Consider the following 22,534-nt stretch of genomic DNA (forward strand, 5'->3'; position numbering starts at 1 on the left):
TGTCCACTATCCATGAACAAAAGGCATCTTCGACCTCAACAAAGCGGTTGCTGGGATTAACCCAGGAATGAGAGGCTGAGGCGCGGCCCTCAGACACTGGTTTGCGACTGGCTCCAGCGGAGCGCTTTTCTTAAGTTCGCCCAGACTGCAAACCCCGCGGTCCCTAAACCTTGCTCACCTCAGCCCGTTTCCTTCTTAAGTGAGGCCCCGCCTTCCGGCCCAAAGTACCAATTAAAACTACCAAAGCAAGGGGGGGAAAAAAATAAGGAGAAAGTGAAAATGCAAAAAGCCTTACGGAGTCCTCGACTGGAAGATTCTCGCGAGAACTTGAGGCGTGCCGACGAGTCCCTCAGAGATCTCGCGAGCGCACCTCCGGGGGGCGGGTTTCTCCGTAGCCCCGCCCTTCGTGAGCGCGGCGTCTTGGCGGGAATTTCGTCTGTTTGGGATCTAGACCCCCGGACTCGCTGGCTCTGGCCGGCACGGCTGGGGCGGGTCTCGGGGACTCAGAGTGAGTAGGTACGATGAGTACCAAACCAAGGGCGCTGGGGTGTGCAGGACACCGGACCCCCTCGCCCTGTGGTCGGCCCGCGCAGATCGCTGCCTTGTGCGGGCCTGGCGGGACGTGCCCAGGCGGGGAGAGCCGGGATTTGCTCTGGGCCCACTGGATCCACGCCTGGAGTCGGCCGGGAGCTTGCAGTTCCGACCCTGCGGGGAAACTGGCTCAGTGCGGTGTAGTAACTTGGCGGAGGGCGCAGGTCTAGCCGAGCTCTGGGCTTGAGGCTGAATCTGTCCTGCAAACACTTTCTTTTTCTCCCCCAGTTCACCCTGTACTGGGCTTCAGGATCTGACGTAGAGGGGATTTTTAAGTTCCTGCCACAGCCATTCCGGGGCGCAGTGTAAATTCTGACAGCCTTGATATCGGGGAGTCGGTGGGCAGGGGGGTGTGGGAGGGTATATATTTGTTGAGGATTTACTTCGCCTCTCGTTTTTTTCCTGTGTGCTGGGGGTGGGGGGCGTTTGGGGAACTTCCTGAGGTCACCCCAAATCTCTCGGCCCTCCCCACCTCCAGGAATCACATCACAACTTCTTTGGAGCCCCTACTGATAGTCTTTAATGAACTCCAAACATTTCAGGACATGGTGAATAATGGATAACTGTCCCCCTGCGTCCACGTTTCTGACCGACAGCTTGGAACTGGAACTGGAGACAGAATGGTGCAGCCCCCCTTGCTTTTCTTGTGATTTTGACAACAGAGGAGGAGGAAAACATTTTTCTGGCGAGTCCTACCTTTCCAGCGGAGCTCTTAAGCGGTAGGTTAAAAAAAAATCGGAAACTGTTTTTCCCTATTCAGAGTTTAGGAGTCTGTTTAGGAATGTTATTTAATAGACTTCAGTCAATTAAACTTTAATGTTCATCAGGCACTGTTTTTGTAAATCGACTCGAATTACCATACGGATATACGCTAATAGTTCAGTTGGTTTCCTGTTAGAGCATACACATACCTGAAAGATTTTTGGAAGGATAATTTCCTTGCTGTCTGCTGTTGTCTTACCTCACCGCTGCCTCAGCTTTGGAGTAGGGACCCGGACACTAGTTTTACCTTTTACTTAAAGTTGAATTATAAACTATCTGGACTTTTTGAAGTGGCACATTTTTTTGTTGCCCCAGAGTCTTCTAATTCTGTATATTTATACATAGAGAAGTCTTATAGTCTTTTTTTAAGCTTTTTTTTTAAACTTTCAAGTAAATGCTCCAGATTGTGTAAATTCACAGAAATATTATTCTTCAAATCTCTTGTCTTGAACAGTTGTATATTCATATTTCAGTAAATCTGCTGTTATTGAAATATTTTGGAAATACCTGCTGAGGCAGTTTTTTTCAGAACAGAAACCATTTTTGTTGATTTTTACAATTGTACCTTCTTTCAGACCTTAAAAGATGTTATTCAACTTGATTATGCCCATCTTTAGACAGGACTCAGAATAACTTTAACTGTTTTAAATATTAAATGTCCCCTCAAAGGGTGAAATTCTACAACCGAAGACCACTGTTGAACACAGATGGAAAGCATGTCCCCTATGGAAAGTATGTTCTACCTTTTTCCCTGAAGTTACAGTGCTCTTTAGCTAAACTTTTCTTTTTAAAAAACACAAGATTTGAATTCTTAATATAGTTCATTTGTAATATTAGTGAGATACAGGGTACCAAGGCATTACCTGACTTTTAACATTGCTGACATGTCATGGGTAATATGGATTCATATAATGCCAGAAACTCCTGCTATAGTATGAGATACAGCATACATTTCATGAAATTGAATCAGAATTTTTATTTCAGGGTAATTTTGAATCTTGATCCTTTGCCAACTAATTTTGAAGAGGATACAGTGGAAATATTTGGCATTCAGTGGGTTACTGAAACAGCATTAGTGAATTCATCTAGAGTTCTGTTTCATCTATTCAGGTATGTTTTGTCTTTTTTTAAAAACTGCCATTGAATGAATATGCTGTTCAGTTTGTGTTTTTGTTTTGTTTTTTGCTTTAAGTTACATTTCTGGGTGGTTTCTACACTTGATCTTAGCCAAAAGGCCGAGAAGCGATTCTGGGTGGTTTCTAATACTGATATTACAAAAACACCTGTAGGATTGTGATTGCTGCTCACCTGGTTATCTTATCAGTAACAACACTTAAGCAGTAATGCTTAATGGAGTAATGGTTTTAATGAGTTTATTTTTTTTAGTGGTTTTGCAGAATTTTATTCTGCTTTATTTGACATTGGACTTCTGCAGTGGCTCAGTAGTAAAGAATCTGCCTGCAATGTAGGAGACGGAGGAGACATGGGTTCAATCCTTGGGTCTGGAAGATCCCCTGGAGGAGGAAATGGCAATCCACTCCAGTATCCTTGCCAGGGAAATCCCGTGGGCAGAGGGGCCTGGTGGGCCACAGTACATAGGGTCACAAAGAGTTGGACACGACTAAACACACACACATGCTTGACATCATTTACTGAAAACAAATACTTAAGGCTTTGAAGTATACCATAACTTTGGAAGAAAAATAAAATACTTTTGCTGCTTTTTGTTGTTCAGTCGCTCAGTCCTATCTGTTTGTGACCCTGTGGACTGCAGCACACCAGGCCTCCCTGGCCTTCACTATGCCCTGAAGTTTGCTCAAACTCATGTCCATTGAGTCGATGATCCTACTCAACCACTTCATCCTTTGTTGCCCCCTTCTCCTGTCCTCAATCTTCCTAGCATTAGGGCTGCTTAATAGACATAATTTTTCAGTAATCTTTAGAGAATGAACTCAGACTTTTCAGACTGTGTAATAGAAATATGATTAATTAATCTGGACATTAAAAAATGTTAATGAAAAATTTTAAACATACTCAAATATAGAGAGAATAGTGTAATGAGCCCTCACATACCTTCCATCAGTTATGATGAACATCATGGTTTTATCACATTTCCTTCTGTCCCTTTCCCTCTTCCTCTGGTTTAAATATTTTTAAAGCAGATTCCAGATATCATGCCATCTCACCCTTAAATACTTCAGTATGTATCTCTTAAAAATATGAACTTAAAAAGAAATAAACATTACCTCATTATCACAATTAATTAAATTGAAATGATTCATTATTATTTAAAACCCAGTCCATAATTCAGATTTGAGATTTGGAGTTACTTATCAAAGGCAAATATTGTCTCAAAATACATTAAGAATGTATACATGGTAATTCTAAAGTTTACCTGAAAGCACGAAAGATCCCAAATAGCCAAAACAATCCTGAGAAAGAAGAACAAAGCTGGAGTCATCACACTTTCTGATTTCAAACTATATTACCAAGGTATAGTAAACAAACATCATGTTATTGGCATAAAAACAGACATACAGATGAATGGAATAGAATTGAGATAACAGAAATAAATCTACACCTAAATAGAGACAGTTAATTTATGGCAAAGGAGCAAAGAACATACAATAAAGAAAAGGCAGTCCTTTCAATAAATGGTGTTGGAAAAATTAGTCAATCATATGTTAAAGACTGAAACCAGGCCACCATCTTATACACAAAAATTAACTCAAGCTGGATTAAAAGCTTGAATATAAGACCTGAAACAATAAAATATCTAGAAGATAATAAAGGCAGTGATCTCATTGACATCAGTCTTAGCAATGTTTTTCTGGCTCTGACTCTAAAGGCAAGGGAAACAAGCAAAAAATAAATGTAAATGTGACTACATCAAGCTAAAAAACTACACACAGCAAACAATCATCAAAGTGAAAAGGCACCCTCCTGGAGGGGAGATGGTGATATATTTGGTTAATATAAGGAGTTAATATACAAAATATATAAAAAATTCATTTAACTCAACAACAACAAAAAAATGTGAAAAAAATGAGCAGAGAATCTGAGTAGATATTTTTCTAAAGAATAGTTGGAGTCAGTCAATAGGCACATGAAAGGATGTTCAACATGACTTAAGGAAATGCTGTCACCTCACATCTGACTGTTATCAAAAAGAAAAGAAATAACAAAATGAAGACGCCATGGAGAAAAGATCCCATATAGGTCTATAGACCCTATAGACCTATTGGTCTATAGACCATTAGACCTTGTGATCTATTGGTGAGAATGTAAATCGCTGTTAAAGCCACTATGGAAAATGGTATAGAGGTTTTAAAAAATAAGATAGAGCTACCCTATGACCTAGCTATTCCACTTCTGGGTATTTATCCAAAGGACATAGAAACATTAGTTTGAAAAGATATATTCATCTCCTGTGTTCATTCTAGCATTATTTTTAGTAGTCAGGATGTGAAGATATAGAAACAACCTATGCGTCCTTCGATGGCTGAATGGATGAATATATGCATACATATAAATACACAATGGAATATCATTCAGACTTAAAAACGAATGAAATCCAGCCATTTGCATCAACATGGATGGACCCTGAGGGTATTACACCTAATGAAATAAGCCAGAGAGTGACAAATACTGTATGACTTCACATGGAATCTAAATAAAGCAAATGAACAAACAATAAAACAAACTCATAGATACAGAAAACCAGTTAGTGGTTACCAGAGGGGAAGGAGTTGAGGACCTGGGTGAAAAGGGTGAATCGAGTCGACTGTATGGTGATGGAGAGTAATTAGACTTGTGATAGTGATCGTGTTGTAGTGTACATAGATGCGGAATTATAGTGTTGTATACTTGAAATGTACATAATGAAAAAAGTGTATACATGATACATTTAAATGAAAATAAAAAGGTTGAGTGATTTCTCCTCTCACCCTGATCCCATGGAACCTGTGCCATGTTATATGTTTTGTTAGGAAAACAGTCTGAGTGATTCTGTATAATCTTAAACATTAAAGAGTGAGTTTAGTCTTATCCAGGACATAGGTTATAAATACGGCTCTGTTTTTAGGGAGTTAAAAAAGGCAACTAGGAAGAATGGCAAGAGAAGATTATTCTGAGAAATTAAGGTGGAACATCATAAATTAAAATTTCCTCTGATTAGTCTACATTACATATTCTATTCCTTTTCAGAACTCCTATTGTGTAATTACATGACACAGTTTAACATTTCCTTATGTAACTGTTAACCTAGGATGTTTACTTAGAGATATAAACAGTATCTTATTGATGTTGAAATCTATGATATTTAATTTTTGAGATAAATGTAGCTCTTATATATTTTGGGGAGGACAGACATAGGCACGTTTTATCTTCTCTCAAAGTGTTTACTACCTGAAGGTGATGCTAATAAACATTCAGGAAGCATCAAACATTATTCAGGAATGAGAGGCATTGAAGCTGTGTAAGAGATTTGGAAACACTATCTGTAACTAATTGTTACATGCTTTAAACTATTGGAAAACTAATTCTTACCCTACCTTTTTTCAAACTAGGCAACAGCTCTACAATTTGGAAACCTTAGTACAGGCCAGCTGTGATTTTGGTAAGTTTTAAGTGTTTAAAGACAAAAAGAAATGGTTCTCTTGTTTCAGTGGATTGTATATGGGCCTATGAGATGTCATTGGATATCATCATAACGTGAAAGGAAGTCTTAGTTCAGAAGTTCAGGAGACAGTTATATTTAGTGTTCAGAAAAAGTATGACACTTAAATTTTGCTCGTAGATTTATGGTATTTTTTCCAAACCTGCAAGTAAAATTGATTTAAGCCTAAACATCTCTGAAGTGAGTTAGTAACTTGCTTTGGAGGTGGGGAGTGTGGTGAAAACGTGAAGTGCCAAACCGCATGCCATCTTCTTGTTTGCCTTTTCTGCTTTGTTGTTGTTTTTATTGTGGGGTCATTGGTATAATTAAGGTAGTGAAGGGACTTGAAGGGCAGTGGGTTTTAGTACAGGCTAGCTGCCTCTCCTTTGAACAGTTTCGGTGCAGTATAGTCTTCAGAATCATGATTGTGTGGTCAGCCCGGGTTCCTAATAGTTCCCACCTCACTGAGTTCTCGTGAGGACTGAATGGCATAATGCATGTCAGGTGCTCAGCCTAGGATCTGTTGTTACGCCCAGCAACCACAGATCACGCGAAACACACCTGTGGTCAAAGAAGTGTTTTATTGGCTTAGGAAGCGAGGGAGAGAAACGCATCACGAGGAACAGCTGGGGCCTCTCAGCAAGCAGAATTAGGGAGGGGCTTGTGTAGGGTATGCGCTTGCGAGGACTAATTTTGGGTAGAGTTTAAGGGGCCTGCGGCTTTATTCTGGATTTGATGCTGTTAGGAAGCTGGAGCGGCTTGGTGACAGCGTATGGTAATTTTAAATTCTTATCCAGAAGGTGGAACAAGCAGAAGGAGGCAAGGGTAGGTTCTAGGTAGTGATGAGGCAGTGGTCACGTTAGCTGGCAGAGGGGAATATTCTGTTTTTGTACCTTGTTTTCGCGTGGTTTCTGTGTCAAACATGATCACTGAGGCGGTTTTTTTGTTGTTGTTTCGCCAAAATCATGGAGTGACTTTGTGTGATTATTTTTGATAATGTATAACTGTTTAATTTCATTAGAAAACTTCATGGCCTTAATTGTTGTCTGCTGCCAGGGCTGTTCTGCTTTCTCAGTTTGTCCTCAGTAAATACTGAATATTCCTGTTCCGTTGTCACCCAAGTCCCTCCTTCACGTGCAAGGTGGTAATGAATCAACGAGGAAAATTATGCTACTGAAAAGTTTGCAGTTGAGTAAAACAGATAAACAAGCATAATTGGCATGGGAAATGGAAAGGTGTAATAATAAAGACGTGCAAGTTGCTACAGGAACCGAGGGGTTTATCTGTTTATGTGCCCACTGCTGAATGATACCAGATCTGGGGCTTCAAGGATGAGGAGGCCTGAGCCAGGCAAAAGCTTGTGGAGAAGTGTTGGGGATAGGCTGAGTTCAGGTATGAAATAACTTTGTGGCAAAGACATTTGGCGTGTGTAAAAACATAAAAGCTGGGAGAAAAGGGAGTAAGTGGTAATTATGTAGATTGGACCCGACTATGTTAGGGATTAATTTTTGGAAGGGAGGCAATTATAGGTGTCTTTGTAAGCAGTGCCAAAAAGTCACAATTTTACTTTTAAACCCCTGGGGAGCCTCTACAAGAGTGTAGTGGAAACAGCGAAAATACCTTTACTATATAGAATGACTTAATTAAATTGGGTTTGTGGAAGGCTTTTATTATGCAGGATAATTCCTTGAAAAGCAGTTATGGACCTAAAATCACTACAGTGGGCCATCTGTTGAAATGGTTACTTGTACACTGACATTTTAGCAATGATAGATTTATTGGGCAAGTTAGCAGTATTGAAGACTATCCCTTTGTCAGCTTGAGCTTCCCAGGTGGTGCAGCGGTAAGGAATCTGCCAGTGCAAGAGACGCAGGTTTCATCCTTGGCTTGGGAAGATCCTTTGAAGTAGGAAATGGCAACCCACTCTGCTATTCTTGCCTGGAAAATTCCATCGACAGATGAACCTGGTGGTCTCCAGTCCACGAGATTGCAAAGAGTTGGACACGACTGAGTGCATAGCACACATGCATCAGCTTACCCCTCCATGCAGCTGTACCAGGGGTTTGTTAGTAAACCCCTGTAAACCCCTGGTCCTCAGCCCTCTCCAGGAAGCCCTTATTAGGGTCAGCTACTGATGGACACATGGTTCTTGTTCTCCTGTTGATTTTACTCCAAGGATTGCTTTCCTCTTGAGGCAGAATAGTATATGTAATATAATTTTTTTTTTTTTTTTTTTTTACTGCTACCTGGTATTAAATATAGCTGTTAATGTTACTCCTTTTTTGGTATTATATTTTTTTGTCTCTACGCATTTCATCTGGATTTTTTTTTTTTATGTTTTCCATTTCTGTTCTGTCTTTAACATATTGGAGTATATCTATAGCTGCTATTTTTAACTTTAACTACAGATTCTTTCATAATTGTCATTTCCAGGTTTGTTTGCATTGACTTTTTCCTCCTAGTTTTAGGATATATTCTTCTGCTGTTTTGAACATTTAGTAATTTTTTTCTTGTGTGATGGACTTTGTAGCTTTTACATCGCTGCTTTCTGAGTTGTCTTGTATTCCTAAAACTAGTGTTGAATTTTGTTCTGGCTCATTGTTGAGTACTTGTAATCCATTGGATCTTTTTGAAGCTTGTAAATTTTGTTAGGACTTTTGAAAAGTAGCCTTTAGTCTAATGTTATTCAGTGCTAGTAAGGCTTCTGAGGATTTTTTCTGGTTTAATACTTTTTTAAAAATTCTTGCTAGTGGGAACTTGAACTGTTCTTGATCTTCATAAGCTTTGTAGGGAATTGTTTTCTGGTATTTTTCTCTGGCCTGCAGATCAGTACTTAGCCAAAGACTCAAAAGGGACCCTCTGCACATCTCCAGGTTCTTTTTTGTGTAGCCGTTTTTTTTTTTTCTTCTTTGGTACTTTTGCCCTGCAAATTTAGACTTCCCTACACTCAGATCTCAAGTTTTCTCAAGTCAATGATCTGGTCTCTGAATTCTCTGCCCCTGTGCTGCAGCCTGGAAACCGTCTCTAGGTGGGAAGCTGGTATATCTTGGAACTCATCTCCTCTCTGATTAGCAGTCTTGTGTTGCCTTTATCCAAGGCCTGAAAACTCTTCTTTTATGGATGTTTTTTCTTTTCTTTTTTTTTTTTTTTTAGTTTTCTAGTTTAAGATGAGAGATGAGTAAATATGATTCCCTTTACTCCATTTTGGCTGGATGCAGCAGTTCACAGCAGTTGTTTTTTTAAGAGTACCGCCCTTTTGGGCTGAGAATTGTGCCACTGGGAGATTGTTATGACTTCTGTAAGCAAAGCAGAATTAAGCTGTAGAAGTGCATTGTGCTTGATGATATGTAGATACATGCACAGTATGTTTACACTTAACATTCGTGTTTTGCCAAAATGGTATCCATGTTTGCTCAAAAAATAACTTTTGCTTTATGTTTAATATGAATTCGTTGCCTATAGTAAGAAGCTTTGTTTGTTTTTCCTCCTTTTCCTGCCTCTCTTATTTCGATGACTCCTCAAAAGTCGCTCACTCCTGTCTGACTCTTTGCAACTCCATGGAATTCTCCAGGCCAGAATACTGGAGTGGGTAGCCTTTCCCTTCTCCAGGGGATCTTCCCAACCCAGGGGTCAAACCCAGGTCTCCCTCATTGCAGGAGGATTCTTTACCAGCTGAGCCACAAGGGAAGCCCAGGAACACTGGAGTGGGTAGCCTATCCCTTCTCCAGTGGGTCTTCCCCACCCAGGAATTGAACCACAGTCTCCTACATTGCAGGCGGGTTCTTTAGCAACTGAACTATCAGGGAAGCCCCTTTCTCCTCAGGTCTACTGCTGATAATCAGGCTCCTCAAATCTCTCTGTACATCTTTTCCTACAGGAACCATCTCATCAGTTCCTTTATTTCTAAATGGTAACAACAACAAAATTTGAAACATTCTAGGCTTGCATTCCAGGCTTGGCTTGTCTAACTGCCTGACATCTGTCCTTGGATTGCTCAATTCCAAGTACATCCATGATATCCTCCAAAACCAGCTCATGCTGCCCATATTTTCTCCACTTATTACCTGGTGCTAACTGTTGCCTTTAAGTCATTCTTGATTCTTAAATTCCCTTTAAACTCATATCTAGTTCATCAAATTCCCAGTAGATTTATGATCAAAATATACTTTCAACCTATCCATTTTCCTGTGAGCTCTTGAATTACTGCTACAGGTCTCTTAACACATCCTCCTTAGCACTTCTATAATCTTGAGTGCGAAACCTGCTTTAAATGTATATCAATTCCCGTTCCTCCTAAATCAGAACCCAGTGAAAGGCCATCTACTGTATTTAGAATGAAATCAGAACTCATAATGACTTGTAAGGCTGCCTGTCACTTACTCCTGTTTTTCATTCAGCCTCAACCCATGCCATCTTTCCCTTACTTCAGTATTTACATCAGCAAAAATTATCTGTGTGGTTACTATATGCAAAACATTCATAACCACTCTAAGGAAAATGAGTCAGCCAGAAAACAAAAGCAGAGAAAATATGAGAATTAGAAAATATGAGGATTATAGGAAAGTGAGGAGGAGGAAGACTGGCAGCATGTGGTATCAATGAACCAGGTGTAAGGAATACTTCTGTAAGGGCAAGTTAATTGAAGACAGGTGGTGTCCATTAGATTGGATAACATGGGTTTCACTGATGACCTTAATAAGAGCAGTTTTTTTCAGGGGAAAGGGCGGGGGGATAGTGAGAATCAGTTGAAACAAATGAAAAGGTAGAGAATTTCTGCTTATACAGCTTACAGAATTTTTTTGTCACTGATCACTGATTCTTTAAACCATGATTAATGTTACCTGTTTTGGTTTTAGGGAAGATATCAACGCTGCATTGCAAGGCACACAATATTAGGCAGAACTGCATAACATTTCTTCATTATGTTAAAGTTTTCATCTTCAGGTAGGCTGTCAGATGAGTAATACGAATAATACATGAATTTCTGAGTGCAAATTTATCCAGACTCTAACTGCCTTTGGATCTCATCATGTCTTAGGTCCCTGCAAGTACACAATGCTGAAAGTCATGTTCCTGTCCATCCCTACGAGACTTTGGAGGCACAGCTTCCCTCAGTGTTGGTTGATGAGCTTCATGGGTTACTCTTGTATATAGGACACCTGTCAGAACTTCCCACTACGAATACAGGAGCATTTGTAAATCAAAACCAGACTAAGGTTTGATTTGTTATATTTAATTTTTGAAGTACCAGTTTTTGTTTTCTTCTTACACGTAATATGCACCCAAGAATGAGGGAAATGAGTCAAGAGTGTAGTTCTTGGACCTGACTGCTTGAGTTGAAATACTGGCTCCTCCTTCTATTAATTATGTGCCATTGGGCAAATAGCACCTCTTGCTTCAGTCTTCTCATCTGTGTAATTGGTTTAGCTTCCTGGAGTTATTGGGAGAATTGAATAAAGTAAAGTACATTAAGTACTTAGAAATAGTTTATGTTGAATCACTGATAGCTCTTCTAATTTGTAATAGTACAAATACTTAAACATTTCAAAGCAAATAAAATAACCTTTATGTTCTAAAATTTGTACCCTATCCCCCATTAATCAAGGTATGGGCAAACCCTAGTTTATTTTATAGGAGGATTTAAGATCATCACCTTTAAAAAGTTAGGCTTTCAAAACCACATTGTTATGTTTTCTGGCTTTTGAGATATTTTCAGAATATGAATGTTTTGACCATGCCTGCCATTTTTTTTCTGTCTGTGATAGTTATTCTCTCTGAATTTTGGCTTTTAAAAAATTATATTGTTAGCATGACCCAGCCTGTGGATGTATTGAACAAATTCTCCATAGGAAAATGTGAACTTCTGTGAGTGATTATAATTCCCCATGGGATTTCCTGAGTTATGTCTATTCTATTTGACTTCACCAATTTGGATAACATTCAGCTTGTAGGAATGAGTCTTTGCCAAAATACCTAAGGTACAATAAAGTGTTTAATATATCTGTGAAATTTAGCAATTAAAAATCCAACTTCTCAGGGATCAATATATGTGATAATACAAGTAAATAGAGTTCCAGGTGTTTTCACTGGTGAATATATCTAATCCCTAGAAACCAATTAGGTAATTGTTTTTAATCATGTCAGTTAATAAGGATTCATGGATGGATTGTGAGGAGGAGAATAATTTTACTTTTTACTCTGTAAGTTGGACTGGCTTTTATTTTCTGAATTTCCATTAAATGCTTAAGAAAAATAAAAATAATTTATCTAGAAGCAGAAATTAAAAGATGGACACAAGGGTCGTCAAGCTAAGTTTTACTTTTCATAGGCTTTTAATTAGACAGACTTGTTGAAAATATAGGTTACTTAAATGGAATCACCAGCACAGAAACAAAAAAGTCATACACTGAAATACTGTTCTGAAACATTAGCAAAACCAAAAAATCATGAAATAGCATCTTTCAAGACTTTACATATTTCTTATGTTTTGCCATTCCCATATGCAACATAATGCTTTAATTGCTATTTTCAGTTGAACATCTGTCTTTTATTCTTTTTAAGGGACTTCTTAAAATTAGTAATACTGTTTCTCGGTATTATGTATTACAAATATTTTCATTTATCTTTTTCAACAATTAACCTGACTTGCTAGGTACACCATTTTTTTCTGTGGAATTATATTTATCAATTTTTTCTTTGATATAACTCCTATGGTCTTGTAAAATATGCACTTTTTTTTTAACATTTATCTCTAATTCATGTTTTAAAAAATATACCTTGAAGTAGGAAATCTAGTATCTTGCAAATGAGTAAGTTAATAATCCTGACTCTTACTGAACAACCCATGCTTTGCCCACTGATTTGAATGTGTGTCCACTTCTCTCTTCCTTATGTTTGCTGTTTATCATCTATTCCTGAGTCAGTGTTGTTTTACTAGTGTTTTGTTTGTATGTTTGATAAGGCAAGATCCCTCTCTGTCCTTCTTAGATGTCTTAATTAAAAAGTACGAATCATTGTATTTCAGTGAATCAAAATGTTGATTGGAGAAAATTTATTGATAACCTGCACAGCACAGTAAAGAGCACTGGCTTTTGAATCGAATAGAGTTAGGTTTGAATCCTAAGGAATGGACTGAGGGGTAAATTTCTTCACCACTTTTAACTTTAGTTTCTTGATGGACGTGACAGTAGTGTCTTAAATGATTTAAAAGTTCTTGTTAAAATATTTTATGGACTTTGCTAGGTATTCATTACATTTAAAACCATACTTCCTGGCTAAAGTCTAAAATAAAATCATGAAAATGGTGTTTTAAAAAAATTCATTTACTGGTTTGCAGCTGTAGTAGAATATCTCTTGGTTGGTAGGAACCTTTACTAAGCAAGCCTGTTCTATTCAGCAGCCCCAGGGTGGGTCTCTCTGCAACATCAGTTAAGAGTTTATCCTATATCCTGCTTTTAAATATCTCTCGTGAAGAAAATCCTCTTCACAAACAAGACAGAGGTTTCCCTTGCACTTTTGAATAGTGGTAGGTTAACTTGTGCTTAGGGAGGATTGCTGTGACATGCTATAAAATACCTAATGAAGTATCATGAATTTCCAATCACAGTTGGTAATATCATTCACAGCTTTACCCACCGTCGTGGCATTTATTACATCTCCACCTAGATATCCATTGGCTGGTGCTGGAAATTCTTCACATGCTTGGTGAAAAATTGAGTAAGTTTATAGATTTCTGATTTATGTCCTTTTTTTGAATCTAAACATGTTTTAATCTAAATTGTTTAAAATTATACAAGCAATAAGTGCTTTCTGGTTATTTTCCGTCAAACAGTAACGAAACTAGAAAGTGAAGGTCTTAGCTTCTTTTTTCTAAGGATAACTACTGGCAAGTATGGCCCATTTACCACCCTTCCATACTTACTGTTAGTGTACATGCATAGAAGCGTGCACAGGGAGAGTTCTTGTTTTTGTTTCTGACCACAAGTGCTGTCCTATTGTTCTGCGGAGGGTTTTATTTAACAGTGCTTTTAGAAATCTGTTCATGTTAGTACATACAGTTTTACTTGATTGATTTATGTTATAGATCTTATGGACCTATCATAATTTTAGCCAACTCTTTTTTAATATTTTTGTTATTTCTGTTTGTTTTAACATTACAAATTATATTTCACTGAGCATCCTTGGGTGTATATACATGTTCAAATACTTGTGCAAGCTATTTTGTACAATAGGTTTTTGGAATTGAAGTAGCATATTGCACTTTTAATATTGTATATGCTGCTCTGATGTTGTATAGTAAGATTCCCCAATTTTATACACTTAACCATGAGCATATCTTTGCCTCATACTCTTGCCAGTAGTGGCTATTATTATTTCTATTTTTTGCCAACTAATATGTGAAAAATGATATTGAATCTGTTTTGCAATTTCCTGATTATCAGTGAAGTTGAAGGATCTTTAATTTTATTGTCTTTATATTTGCTTTATTAAGTATTTGTTCATTATATTTTACAAAACATGTTGCATTATTTTTTGTTTTACTCTTTGCTGTTTTTCTTTTGAAGTAGTTTGTATGTATTATGGATGATAAAATTTTATTTCACATGTTGCCTATTTATTCTTGGTCTTGTTTGTTATACATATTATCTAGTTGTAAATTATTAATTATTTAGGTTTTAAAGACATTCTTTACCTCAGTACCAGTTTTTCAGTGAATTAATGCAAAAATACATATATGTATACATGTGTATGTGAGTACTTACATGCATACATATGAACATAGAATGGTATACACAAATGTCATTTCCTCATGTTGACTATTTCAAATAATGTTTTTTTAAAGCAATAGTTAGGTGAACTTACTCTGACACAGGTACAAATTTTGGTATCTGTTACCTTGGTTTGCTCTATGTCATGCCAAAAAGACTTGTACATGGTTAGTTTATCAGTATTTGTTAAAAGAAAAATGTTTTAAAGTCATTATTGGTTAGAAATATGGGTAAAGATTTTCTAGTATTTCCCTTGTATTTTTTTCTCTTTTGTTGCATTGTTGCTCTTTAGATGGCCATATTAAGGAAAGAAAATCTATTAAATGATACTTGGGAGGATTGAAACATCACTGCTCATATAAGAAAGGAATTGTTTTCACATTAAACTTTTATTTGCAGAAAAAAAATTTTTTAATTGTTTCTGTTGCAGTTTTGTTATGTCAATTTAAAGGTGTACAGTCACTTTCTTCTGAATTAGTAAAACTGCTGTAGTTTTAAACAATTTATTTCATTTTTAGAACAAGTTGTATATAGTCATCAGTTTATGAATCTGGCAGGTGACAATTTAACTAATGTCAGCTTATTTGAAGAACATTGTGAAAATCTTCTTTGTGATCTAATAAACCTGTCCCTCAACAGGTATGACAAGGTAATTCCTTAAGAGTTTATTTGCATTTTTGGTATTTAATGACAGTACTTAATGCATGTGATTTGTTCTATAAGAATCTAACCTAAAATGATTTACTTGTTAATTCTTCTAATTTTATATTTTATTTGGGAGTTGGTTGGGAAAAGAATTTGAGTTAAACATTTAAAACAGGCTAGTATTGGTGTTTAAAAGATAAGCCTTTTCTATTGGTCAAATAAAACAATGTTTATGATGATTGGAAATTTCTCATCAAATAGAGACCAGCCCTTTAATAACCTATTGTTATATAACAAAATAAATGAGTACTTAGGTAAAGCTAGTTGGCACATTTAGAGTGGTTTTGTTTGTTTTCATAAAAGGTCTAGAATTGGAGGACATTATGTGTTTTTACTAAATTACTTATCGTAGTGCTTAAAGCAGTGATTTAAAAGTGCTATGGTATACATTTATTTTCAATCGATGGAAATCTGTTGACTGTCAGAGCTTCAGGTTACAAGCATAATTGTTACCTATGGGAAATCGGGATTTTTAATTTTTTAAAATTTAGATCATATTTTATATATTGTCTAAATCTACTCTGTGTTTATAATGTAATTAGTAGGTTAACTAGATATGATAAAGTAATATCTTGATGGTTATTTTACTATGTTAGAAAATTGTATAATATGTGAAATAATGAACACATAATGAATTTCAGAAGTCTGACTATCCCTGCAAATATAGTGCATATTCTCTGTATGCCACTGAGGGTATATTTAGGAGCATTGAGGGTATATTTGTTACAAAAATGGTAAAAATCATCTAATCTTTATGAATTCCTAATAAGTTTGCTTAATTATAAAAAAATTTTAGTCTTAATTACAGTGAATTTAAACTTATCCTCTAATCATTTTCTTAGAAGTCTTTTTATTTGACTGATGGATTAGATCAAGGTTTAGAAACCATGACCCTATAGCCAAATCTAGCACATCAACTTTTTGTAAATAAAGTTTTACTGGAACACATTCCCATCCTTTTCATCCATTGTCTATGACTAAAGTTGCAGAGCAATAGCAGAGTTGAATAGTTGTAACAAAGGCTATTTCACTATTAAAAACTCAAATATTTACAGTCTAGCCCTTTACAGAACAACTTTGCTCTCCATTGGATGAGATGATTAAAGCCGTTTTTTTTTTTTAAGTTGGAAATAAATTCATTGTGTACTTTAGTTTTTAGATGGAAATTTATTTTAAAAGTTAATGAAATGGTATGTTTTTTATAAGCAATTTTATGTAATTGAGCATAAATTTTAAGTCATCAAAATCAATCTTTTAGAACATTTGAGGGGAGATATGTGATGTGTAAAATTCTGCTATCTTGTAATGTACTCTTTTGGTTCTTTTCTGAAGGTTAGGCCTTCTGAGGCATTAATGAGTCACCATTGCTCATGTCCGTGCATTAAAGAATTATGGGTTCTACTCATTCACCTTCTTAATCACAGAAGTAAATGGTCTCTCTCAGAAGTAAGTTATAAAACTGTTAGTTATTGTTACTAACCCTTACATTGAATTTATGCAGTTGGTTTGGCAAAGAGAAATCTTACAAAGCTGTTTTCTTTATAAACAGAGCACTGAGTACTAAATACTGTATTTTTAACCCTAAATTGGCAATATGAAAATTCTAAGACAGGTATGAGATTTGACTCAGTTTTATCTTCTCAAGTTCTTTTTTTTTTTTTTTTCTATCAAGAATCCGTTAGGCTAAAATACTTAAAAAATGCTCTTGTAATTCAGGAAACAGTCAAGAAATGAGGCAGATTTAGATTTATTAATCAATTTTACAGTATCTTATTTCAAGAAGGGAGAAAGAAAAACACAAAGGGGAAGGTGGCAAATTTTATTTTACCTCACACTGAATCAGGTCTTCAGAATGGGACTTTATTTTATTTCAAGTGTTCTGGATTAGGGGGAAAAGAGAAATAGCCATATGCAGAAGTAAACAAATAATTAACTGTAAAATGATACTTAAAGTGGTTTATATGTTCTTATTCAGTTAGGAATTTAGAATGGTTTCTTCCTATATACATTTTCAAGACTTTATCCATAAATTAAAATAAAAACAAAACTCCTCTGTAGCTCTCTGAATCAGAAACTCAATTGTAATATTCTAAAAATTTCTTTAAAGACACTACAAATTCAGGAAAAAGTAAACTGAAAGAACAGAGATACCATTCTTATTAGAATGACCAAAATTGGGAACACTGACAACTCTAAATGCTGTTGAGCATGTGAAACAATAGAAACTCATTCACTGTGGTAGAAATATAGAATGGTACAGCCCCTTTGGAGACATTTTGCCCTTTTCTTACAAACCTAAGCATGGTCTTAGCATATTGATCCAACCGTGTGCTCCTTAGTATTTACCCAGTGAAAACCCATGTCAGCACAGAAACCTGCACATAAATGTTGATAGCAGCTTCATTTATCAATTATTTTATAATTGCCCAAATGTGGAAGCATCCAAGATATCCTTCAGTAGGTAAATGGATGAACTGTGGTATATTCAGACAATGGAATATTATTTAGCACTAAAAAGAAATGAGCCATCAAGCCATGAAAAGACATGATGGTGGAGATGGTATTGGTTTAGTCACTCAGTGGTGTCTGACTCTTGCAATCCCATGGACTGGAGCCTGCCAGGTTCCTCTGTCCATGGGATTTTCCAGGCACGAATATTGTAGTGGGTTGCCATAGGAACCTTAAATGCATATTACTAACTGAAAGAAGCTAACCTGAAAGGTTACACACTGTATGATTCCAACCACAAGACATTCTGTAAAAGCCAAAACTGAAAACAGTAAAAAGATCATTGGCTTCTAGGGGTGGGCAGAGCACGGGGACTTCTGCTGCTGCTGCTAAGTCACTTCAGTTGTGCCCGACTCTGTGCTACCCCATAGACGGCAGCCCATCAGGCTCCCCCGTCCCTGGAATTCTCCAGGCAAGAACACTGGAGCAGGTTGCCATTTCCTTCTCCAGTGCATGAATGTGAAAAGTGAAAGTGAAGTCGCTCAGTTGTGTCTTAGCAACCCCATGGACTGCAGCCTACCAGGCTCCTCCGTCCATGGGATTTTCCAGGCAAGAGTACTTGGAGTGGGGTGCCATTGCCCTCTCCAAGGGGACTTCTAGGACAGTGAAAATATTCTATATAATTTTAATAATAACTTAAATTTTAATAACATTGGAGACAGAAGAGATTAAAAGCATTCTGACAGAAAAATGCTGCTTTGAAAAGAATGGCAATTAGACTGGCAGCTGATTCTCAACAGCCATGGAGGCCAGTGGGAATGGTATCATCATTTTACTGAAACAAACTAATTTTCAACATAAAATTCTTCATCCAGCACAATCTTTCAAGACTTGGATGAAACAGTTTTCAATGAAGCAGAATTAAAGGGAATCCTGAAAGATAAATTTAGTAGAAGAATAATGATGCCCCAGTAAAAAGGAAGGTTATCTGAGCTGTAGGAAGGAAGAGAGTAATAAGTGGTAAATGTTTTGTATAAATTATAATCGAGTGGGGTTAAGAAATAAAGTACACAGTAATACTAGCTTATAAATTGGGTAGGGCATAAATGAGAGTACTTTAAAGTCTTTGTTTAGTTGAAGAGAAGAGCAAGATACATGTTAACTTACTGAGATATTTGAATGTGTGCTGTTGTTTCTAAGGTTTCACTAAAAGAAGAAAACGTAGATTGTTTAACTTAAAGCCTGATAAAGGGGAAAACAGTGATATTGTCAACCAAAAAGAAGGCAGGAAGGAGGTGTAGATGGAAAAAGGTGTATAAATAGAAATATAGAAAGGTGGTAGATTTTAGTTTTATCATTACAGTAACTGAAATGGACTACTAATTGCTCATTTAAAACATGCTGTCAAAGACTGTAAGCTGTTTATAAGAGAATCTTTAAAAAGTTCAGAAGAATTTGGAACTGATAGTAAAAGATATAAGAAAAGATATATATCAAGTTATAGAATGGAAACAAAGTTACATAAGAATACAAACACATAAAAAAAGATGAAGCCAAACAATGTGTAATTAAGGCTTGTATATTTAAGTGGAAAAACTTACAAAATGATATAGAAGTCAGGATAATGGTTACTCCTGGGTGGGAGAAGATGTGATTGTGGGAGCTGCAAGAGCTAGTCATTTTCTAATTTTCAACCTGGTATTTTTATTATTCTCTGACTTTTACATATGTGTTTGATTTCTTTTGTGTGTATTTCCTTATAAATATGAAGGAAAAAACCCAAATCAAGGTTTCTGGATCAGTGTCTGAATTTAATTAAATCATGATGCCTCTGTTTCTATAGTCATTTTGGAACTGGTTGAATAAGCTACTCAAAACGCTTTTTGAAAAATCAAATGACCAAAGAAGATCTGTGCTTATAGTCCAGCCAAGAGACCCATTGGGTTTTAGTTGGTGGATTACTACTCATGTAGCATCATTTTATCAGTTCGATCGCCATGGAACACCAGATGAAATGGTAAGATTTTATTTTTTTAAACTTTCTTAAATTATTAGTTAATATATTTTTTTGTTAAATTAGAAAGTGAGCAGAAACAATAAAAATCAGATTACAATCCTACAGAAATAAATTTAGCTTTTGAAACTAGACATGCTGAATCTTTGTAAATCTTTAAAAAGTGATAATTAAAATCGCTTAAGTTTGCCAAAGGGAAAGCCTACATCTCCAGAAATGAGTTAGAGAATTTGGGGGGGGAGATACTTTAATCTGTTAAACAACCAAGAAGTAAACCAAGAAGTTTACTTCAAATAAAAAGACAGGTTTTAACTCGTATGTTAATTTCTAGTTAGAAACATTTTTTTTCAGTGTCATTTAAAAAGTGCTATGAAATAAAAACCAGCTGGTTGATGTATTCATTTGACACCTTATTTGTATATAACTTCTTCCATCTTCAGAAGTAGTATCAGTTCAGTTCAGTCGCTCATCCTGTCCAACTCTTTGCGACCCCGTGAATCGCAGCACGCCAGGCCTCCCTGTCCATCACCAACTCCCATCAACTACCCAAACCCTCGTCCATCGAGTCGGTGATGCCATCCAGCCATCTCATTCTCTGTTGTCCCCTCCTCCTCCCACCCCCAATCCTTCCCAGCATTAGGGTCTTTTTCAATGAGTCAGTTCTTCACATCAGGTGACCAAAGTATTGGAGTTTCAGCTTCAACATCAGTCCTTCCAATGAACATCCAGGACTCATCTCCTTTAGGATGGACTAGATCGGATCTCCTTGCAGTCCAAGGGACTCTGAAGAGTCTTCTCCAACACCACAGTTCAAAAGCATCAATTCTTTGGTGCTCAACTTTCTTTATAGTCCAACTCTCACATCCATACATGACCACTGGAAAAACCATAGCCTTGACTAGACGGACCTTTGTTGGCAAACTAATGTCTCTTCTTTTAAATATACTATTCAGGTTGGTCATAACTTTCCTTCCAAGGAGTAAGCGTGTTTTAATTTTATGACTGCAATCATCATCTGCAGTGATTTTGGAGCCCAAAAAAATAAAGTTTGACACTGTTTCCACTGTTTGCCCATCTATTTGCCATGAAGTGATGGGACCAGATGCCATTATCTTAGTTTTCTGAATGTGAGCTTTAAGCCAACTTTTTCACTCTCCTCCTTCACTTTCATCAAGAGGCTTTTTAGTTCCTCTTCACTTTCTGCCATAAGGGTGGTGTCATCTGCATATCTGAGGTTATTGATATTTCTCCCGGCAATCTTGATTCCAGCTTGTGCTTCTTCCAGCCCAGCGTTTCTCAAGATGTACTCTGCATATAAGTTAAATAAGCATAGTGACAATATACAGCCTTGACATACTCCTCCTTTACCTATTTGGATCCAGTCTATTGTTCCATGTCCAGTTCTAACTTTTTCTTCCTGACCTGAGTACAGGTTTCTCAAGAGGCAGTTCAGCTGGTCTGGTATTCCCATCTCTTTCAGAATTTTCCACAGTTTATTGTGATACACACAGTCTAGGGCTTTGGCGTAGTCAATAACAGAAATAGATGTTTTTCTGAAACTCTCTTGCTTTTTTGATGATCCAGCGGATGTTGGGAATTTGATCTCTGGTTCCTCTGCCTTCCCTGAAACCAGCTTGAACATCTAGAATTTCATAGTTCACGTATTGCTAAAGCCTGACTTGGAGAATTTTGTGTATTTCTTTATTAGCATGTGAGATGAGTGCAATTGTGCGGTAGTTTGAACATTCTTTGGCATTGCCTTTCTTTGGGATTGGAATGAAAACTGACCTTTTCCAGTCCTGTGGCCACTGCTGAGTTTTCCAAATTTGCTGGCATATTGAGTGCAGCACTTTCACAGCATCATCTTTCAGGATTTGAAATAGCTCAACAGGAATTCCATCACCTCCACTAGCTTTGTTCATAGTGATGCTTCCTAAGGCCCACTAGACTTCACATTTCAGGATGTCTGGCTCTAGGTGAGTGATCACACCATCGTGATTATCTGGGTGGTGAAGATCTTTTTTGTACAGTTCTTCTGTGTATTCTTGCCACCTCTTCTTAATATCTTTTGCTCCTGTTAGGTCCATACCATTTCTGTCCTTTATCGAGCCCTTCTTTGCATGAAGTGTTCCCGTGGTATCTCTAATTTTCTTGAAGAGATCTCTAGTCTTTCCCATTCTGTTGTTTTTCTCTATTTCTTTGCATTGATCATTTTTATCTCTCCTTGCTATTCTTTGGAACTCTGCGTTCAGATGGGAATATCTTTCCTTTTCTCCTTTGGTTTTGGCTTCTCTTCTTTTCAAGCTATTTGTAAGGCGTCCTCAGACAGCCATTTTGCTTTTTTGCATTTCTTTTCCATGGGGATGGTCTTAATCCCTATCTCCTGTACAATGTCCTCCATCCTTAGTTCATCAGGCACTCTATCAGATCTAGTCCCTTAATCTATTTCTCACTTCCACTGTATAATCATCAGGGATTTGATTTAGGTCATACCTGAATGGTCTAGTGGTTTTCCCTACTTCCTTCAATTTAAGTCTGAATTTGGCAATAAGGAGTTCATGATCTTAACCACAATCAGCTCCTGGTCTT

The 22,534-nt window shown here is 36.9% G+C and overlaps 1 protein-coding gene across 3 annotated transcripts in view; it reads left to right on the top strand.

Moving 5' to 3' along the window:
• Window positions 1–397: 397 nt before the first annotated feature.
• Window positions 398–22,534, top strand: part of MMS22L (MMS22 like, DNA repair protein) — a 123,493-nt gene continuing 101,356 nt past the window's right edge. The window contains exons 1-10 of one of the 3 annotated variants that reach the window (XM_065911348.1): window positions 398–516; window positions 1,134–1,310; window positions 2,338–2,463; window positions 5,922–5,971; window positions 10,867–10,954; window positions 11,049–11,226; window positions 13,636–13,726; window positions 15,297–15,427; window positions 16,816–16,929; window positions 19,775–19,948. In XM_065911348.1, coding sequence (XP_065767420.1) covers window positions 1,147–1,310; window positions 2,338–2,463; window positions 5,922–5,971; window positions 10,867–10,954; window positions 11,049–11,226; window positions 13,636–13,726; window positions 15,297–15,427; window positions 16,816–16,929; window positions 19,775–19,948 — 1,116 coding nt within the window. In that variant the 5' untranslated portion in view covers window positions 398–516; window positions 1,134–1,146. Of the gene's footprint in view, window positions 517–1,133; window positions 1,311–2,337; window positions 2,464–5,921; window positions 5,972–10,866; window positions 10,955–11,048; window positions 11,227–13,635; window positions 13,727–15,296; window positions 15,428–16,815; window positions 16,930–19,774; window positions 19,949–22,534 lie in introns of those variants that run through there. The other 2 variants (XM_065911349.1, XM_065911350.1) reach the window with 2 other exon arrangements.

Source organism: Muntiacus reevesi, chromosome 19 (genome assembly GCF_963930625.1).
Source record: "Muntiacus reevesi chromosome 19, mMunRee1.1, whole genome shotgun sequence".
In the NCBI taxonomy this organism is placed as follows: domain Eukaryota; kingdom Metazoa; phylum Chordata; class Mammalia; order Artiodactyla; family Cervidae; genus Muntiacus; species Muntiacus reevesi.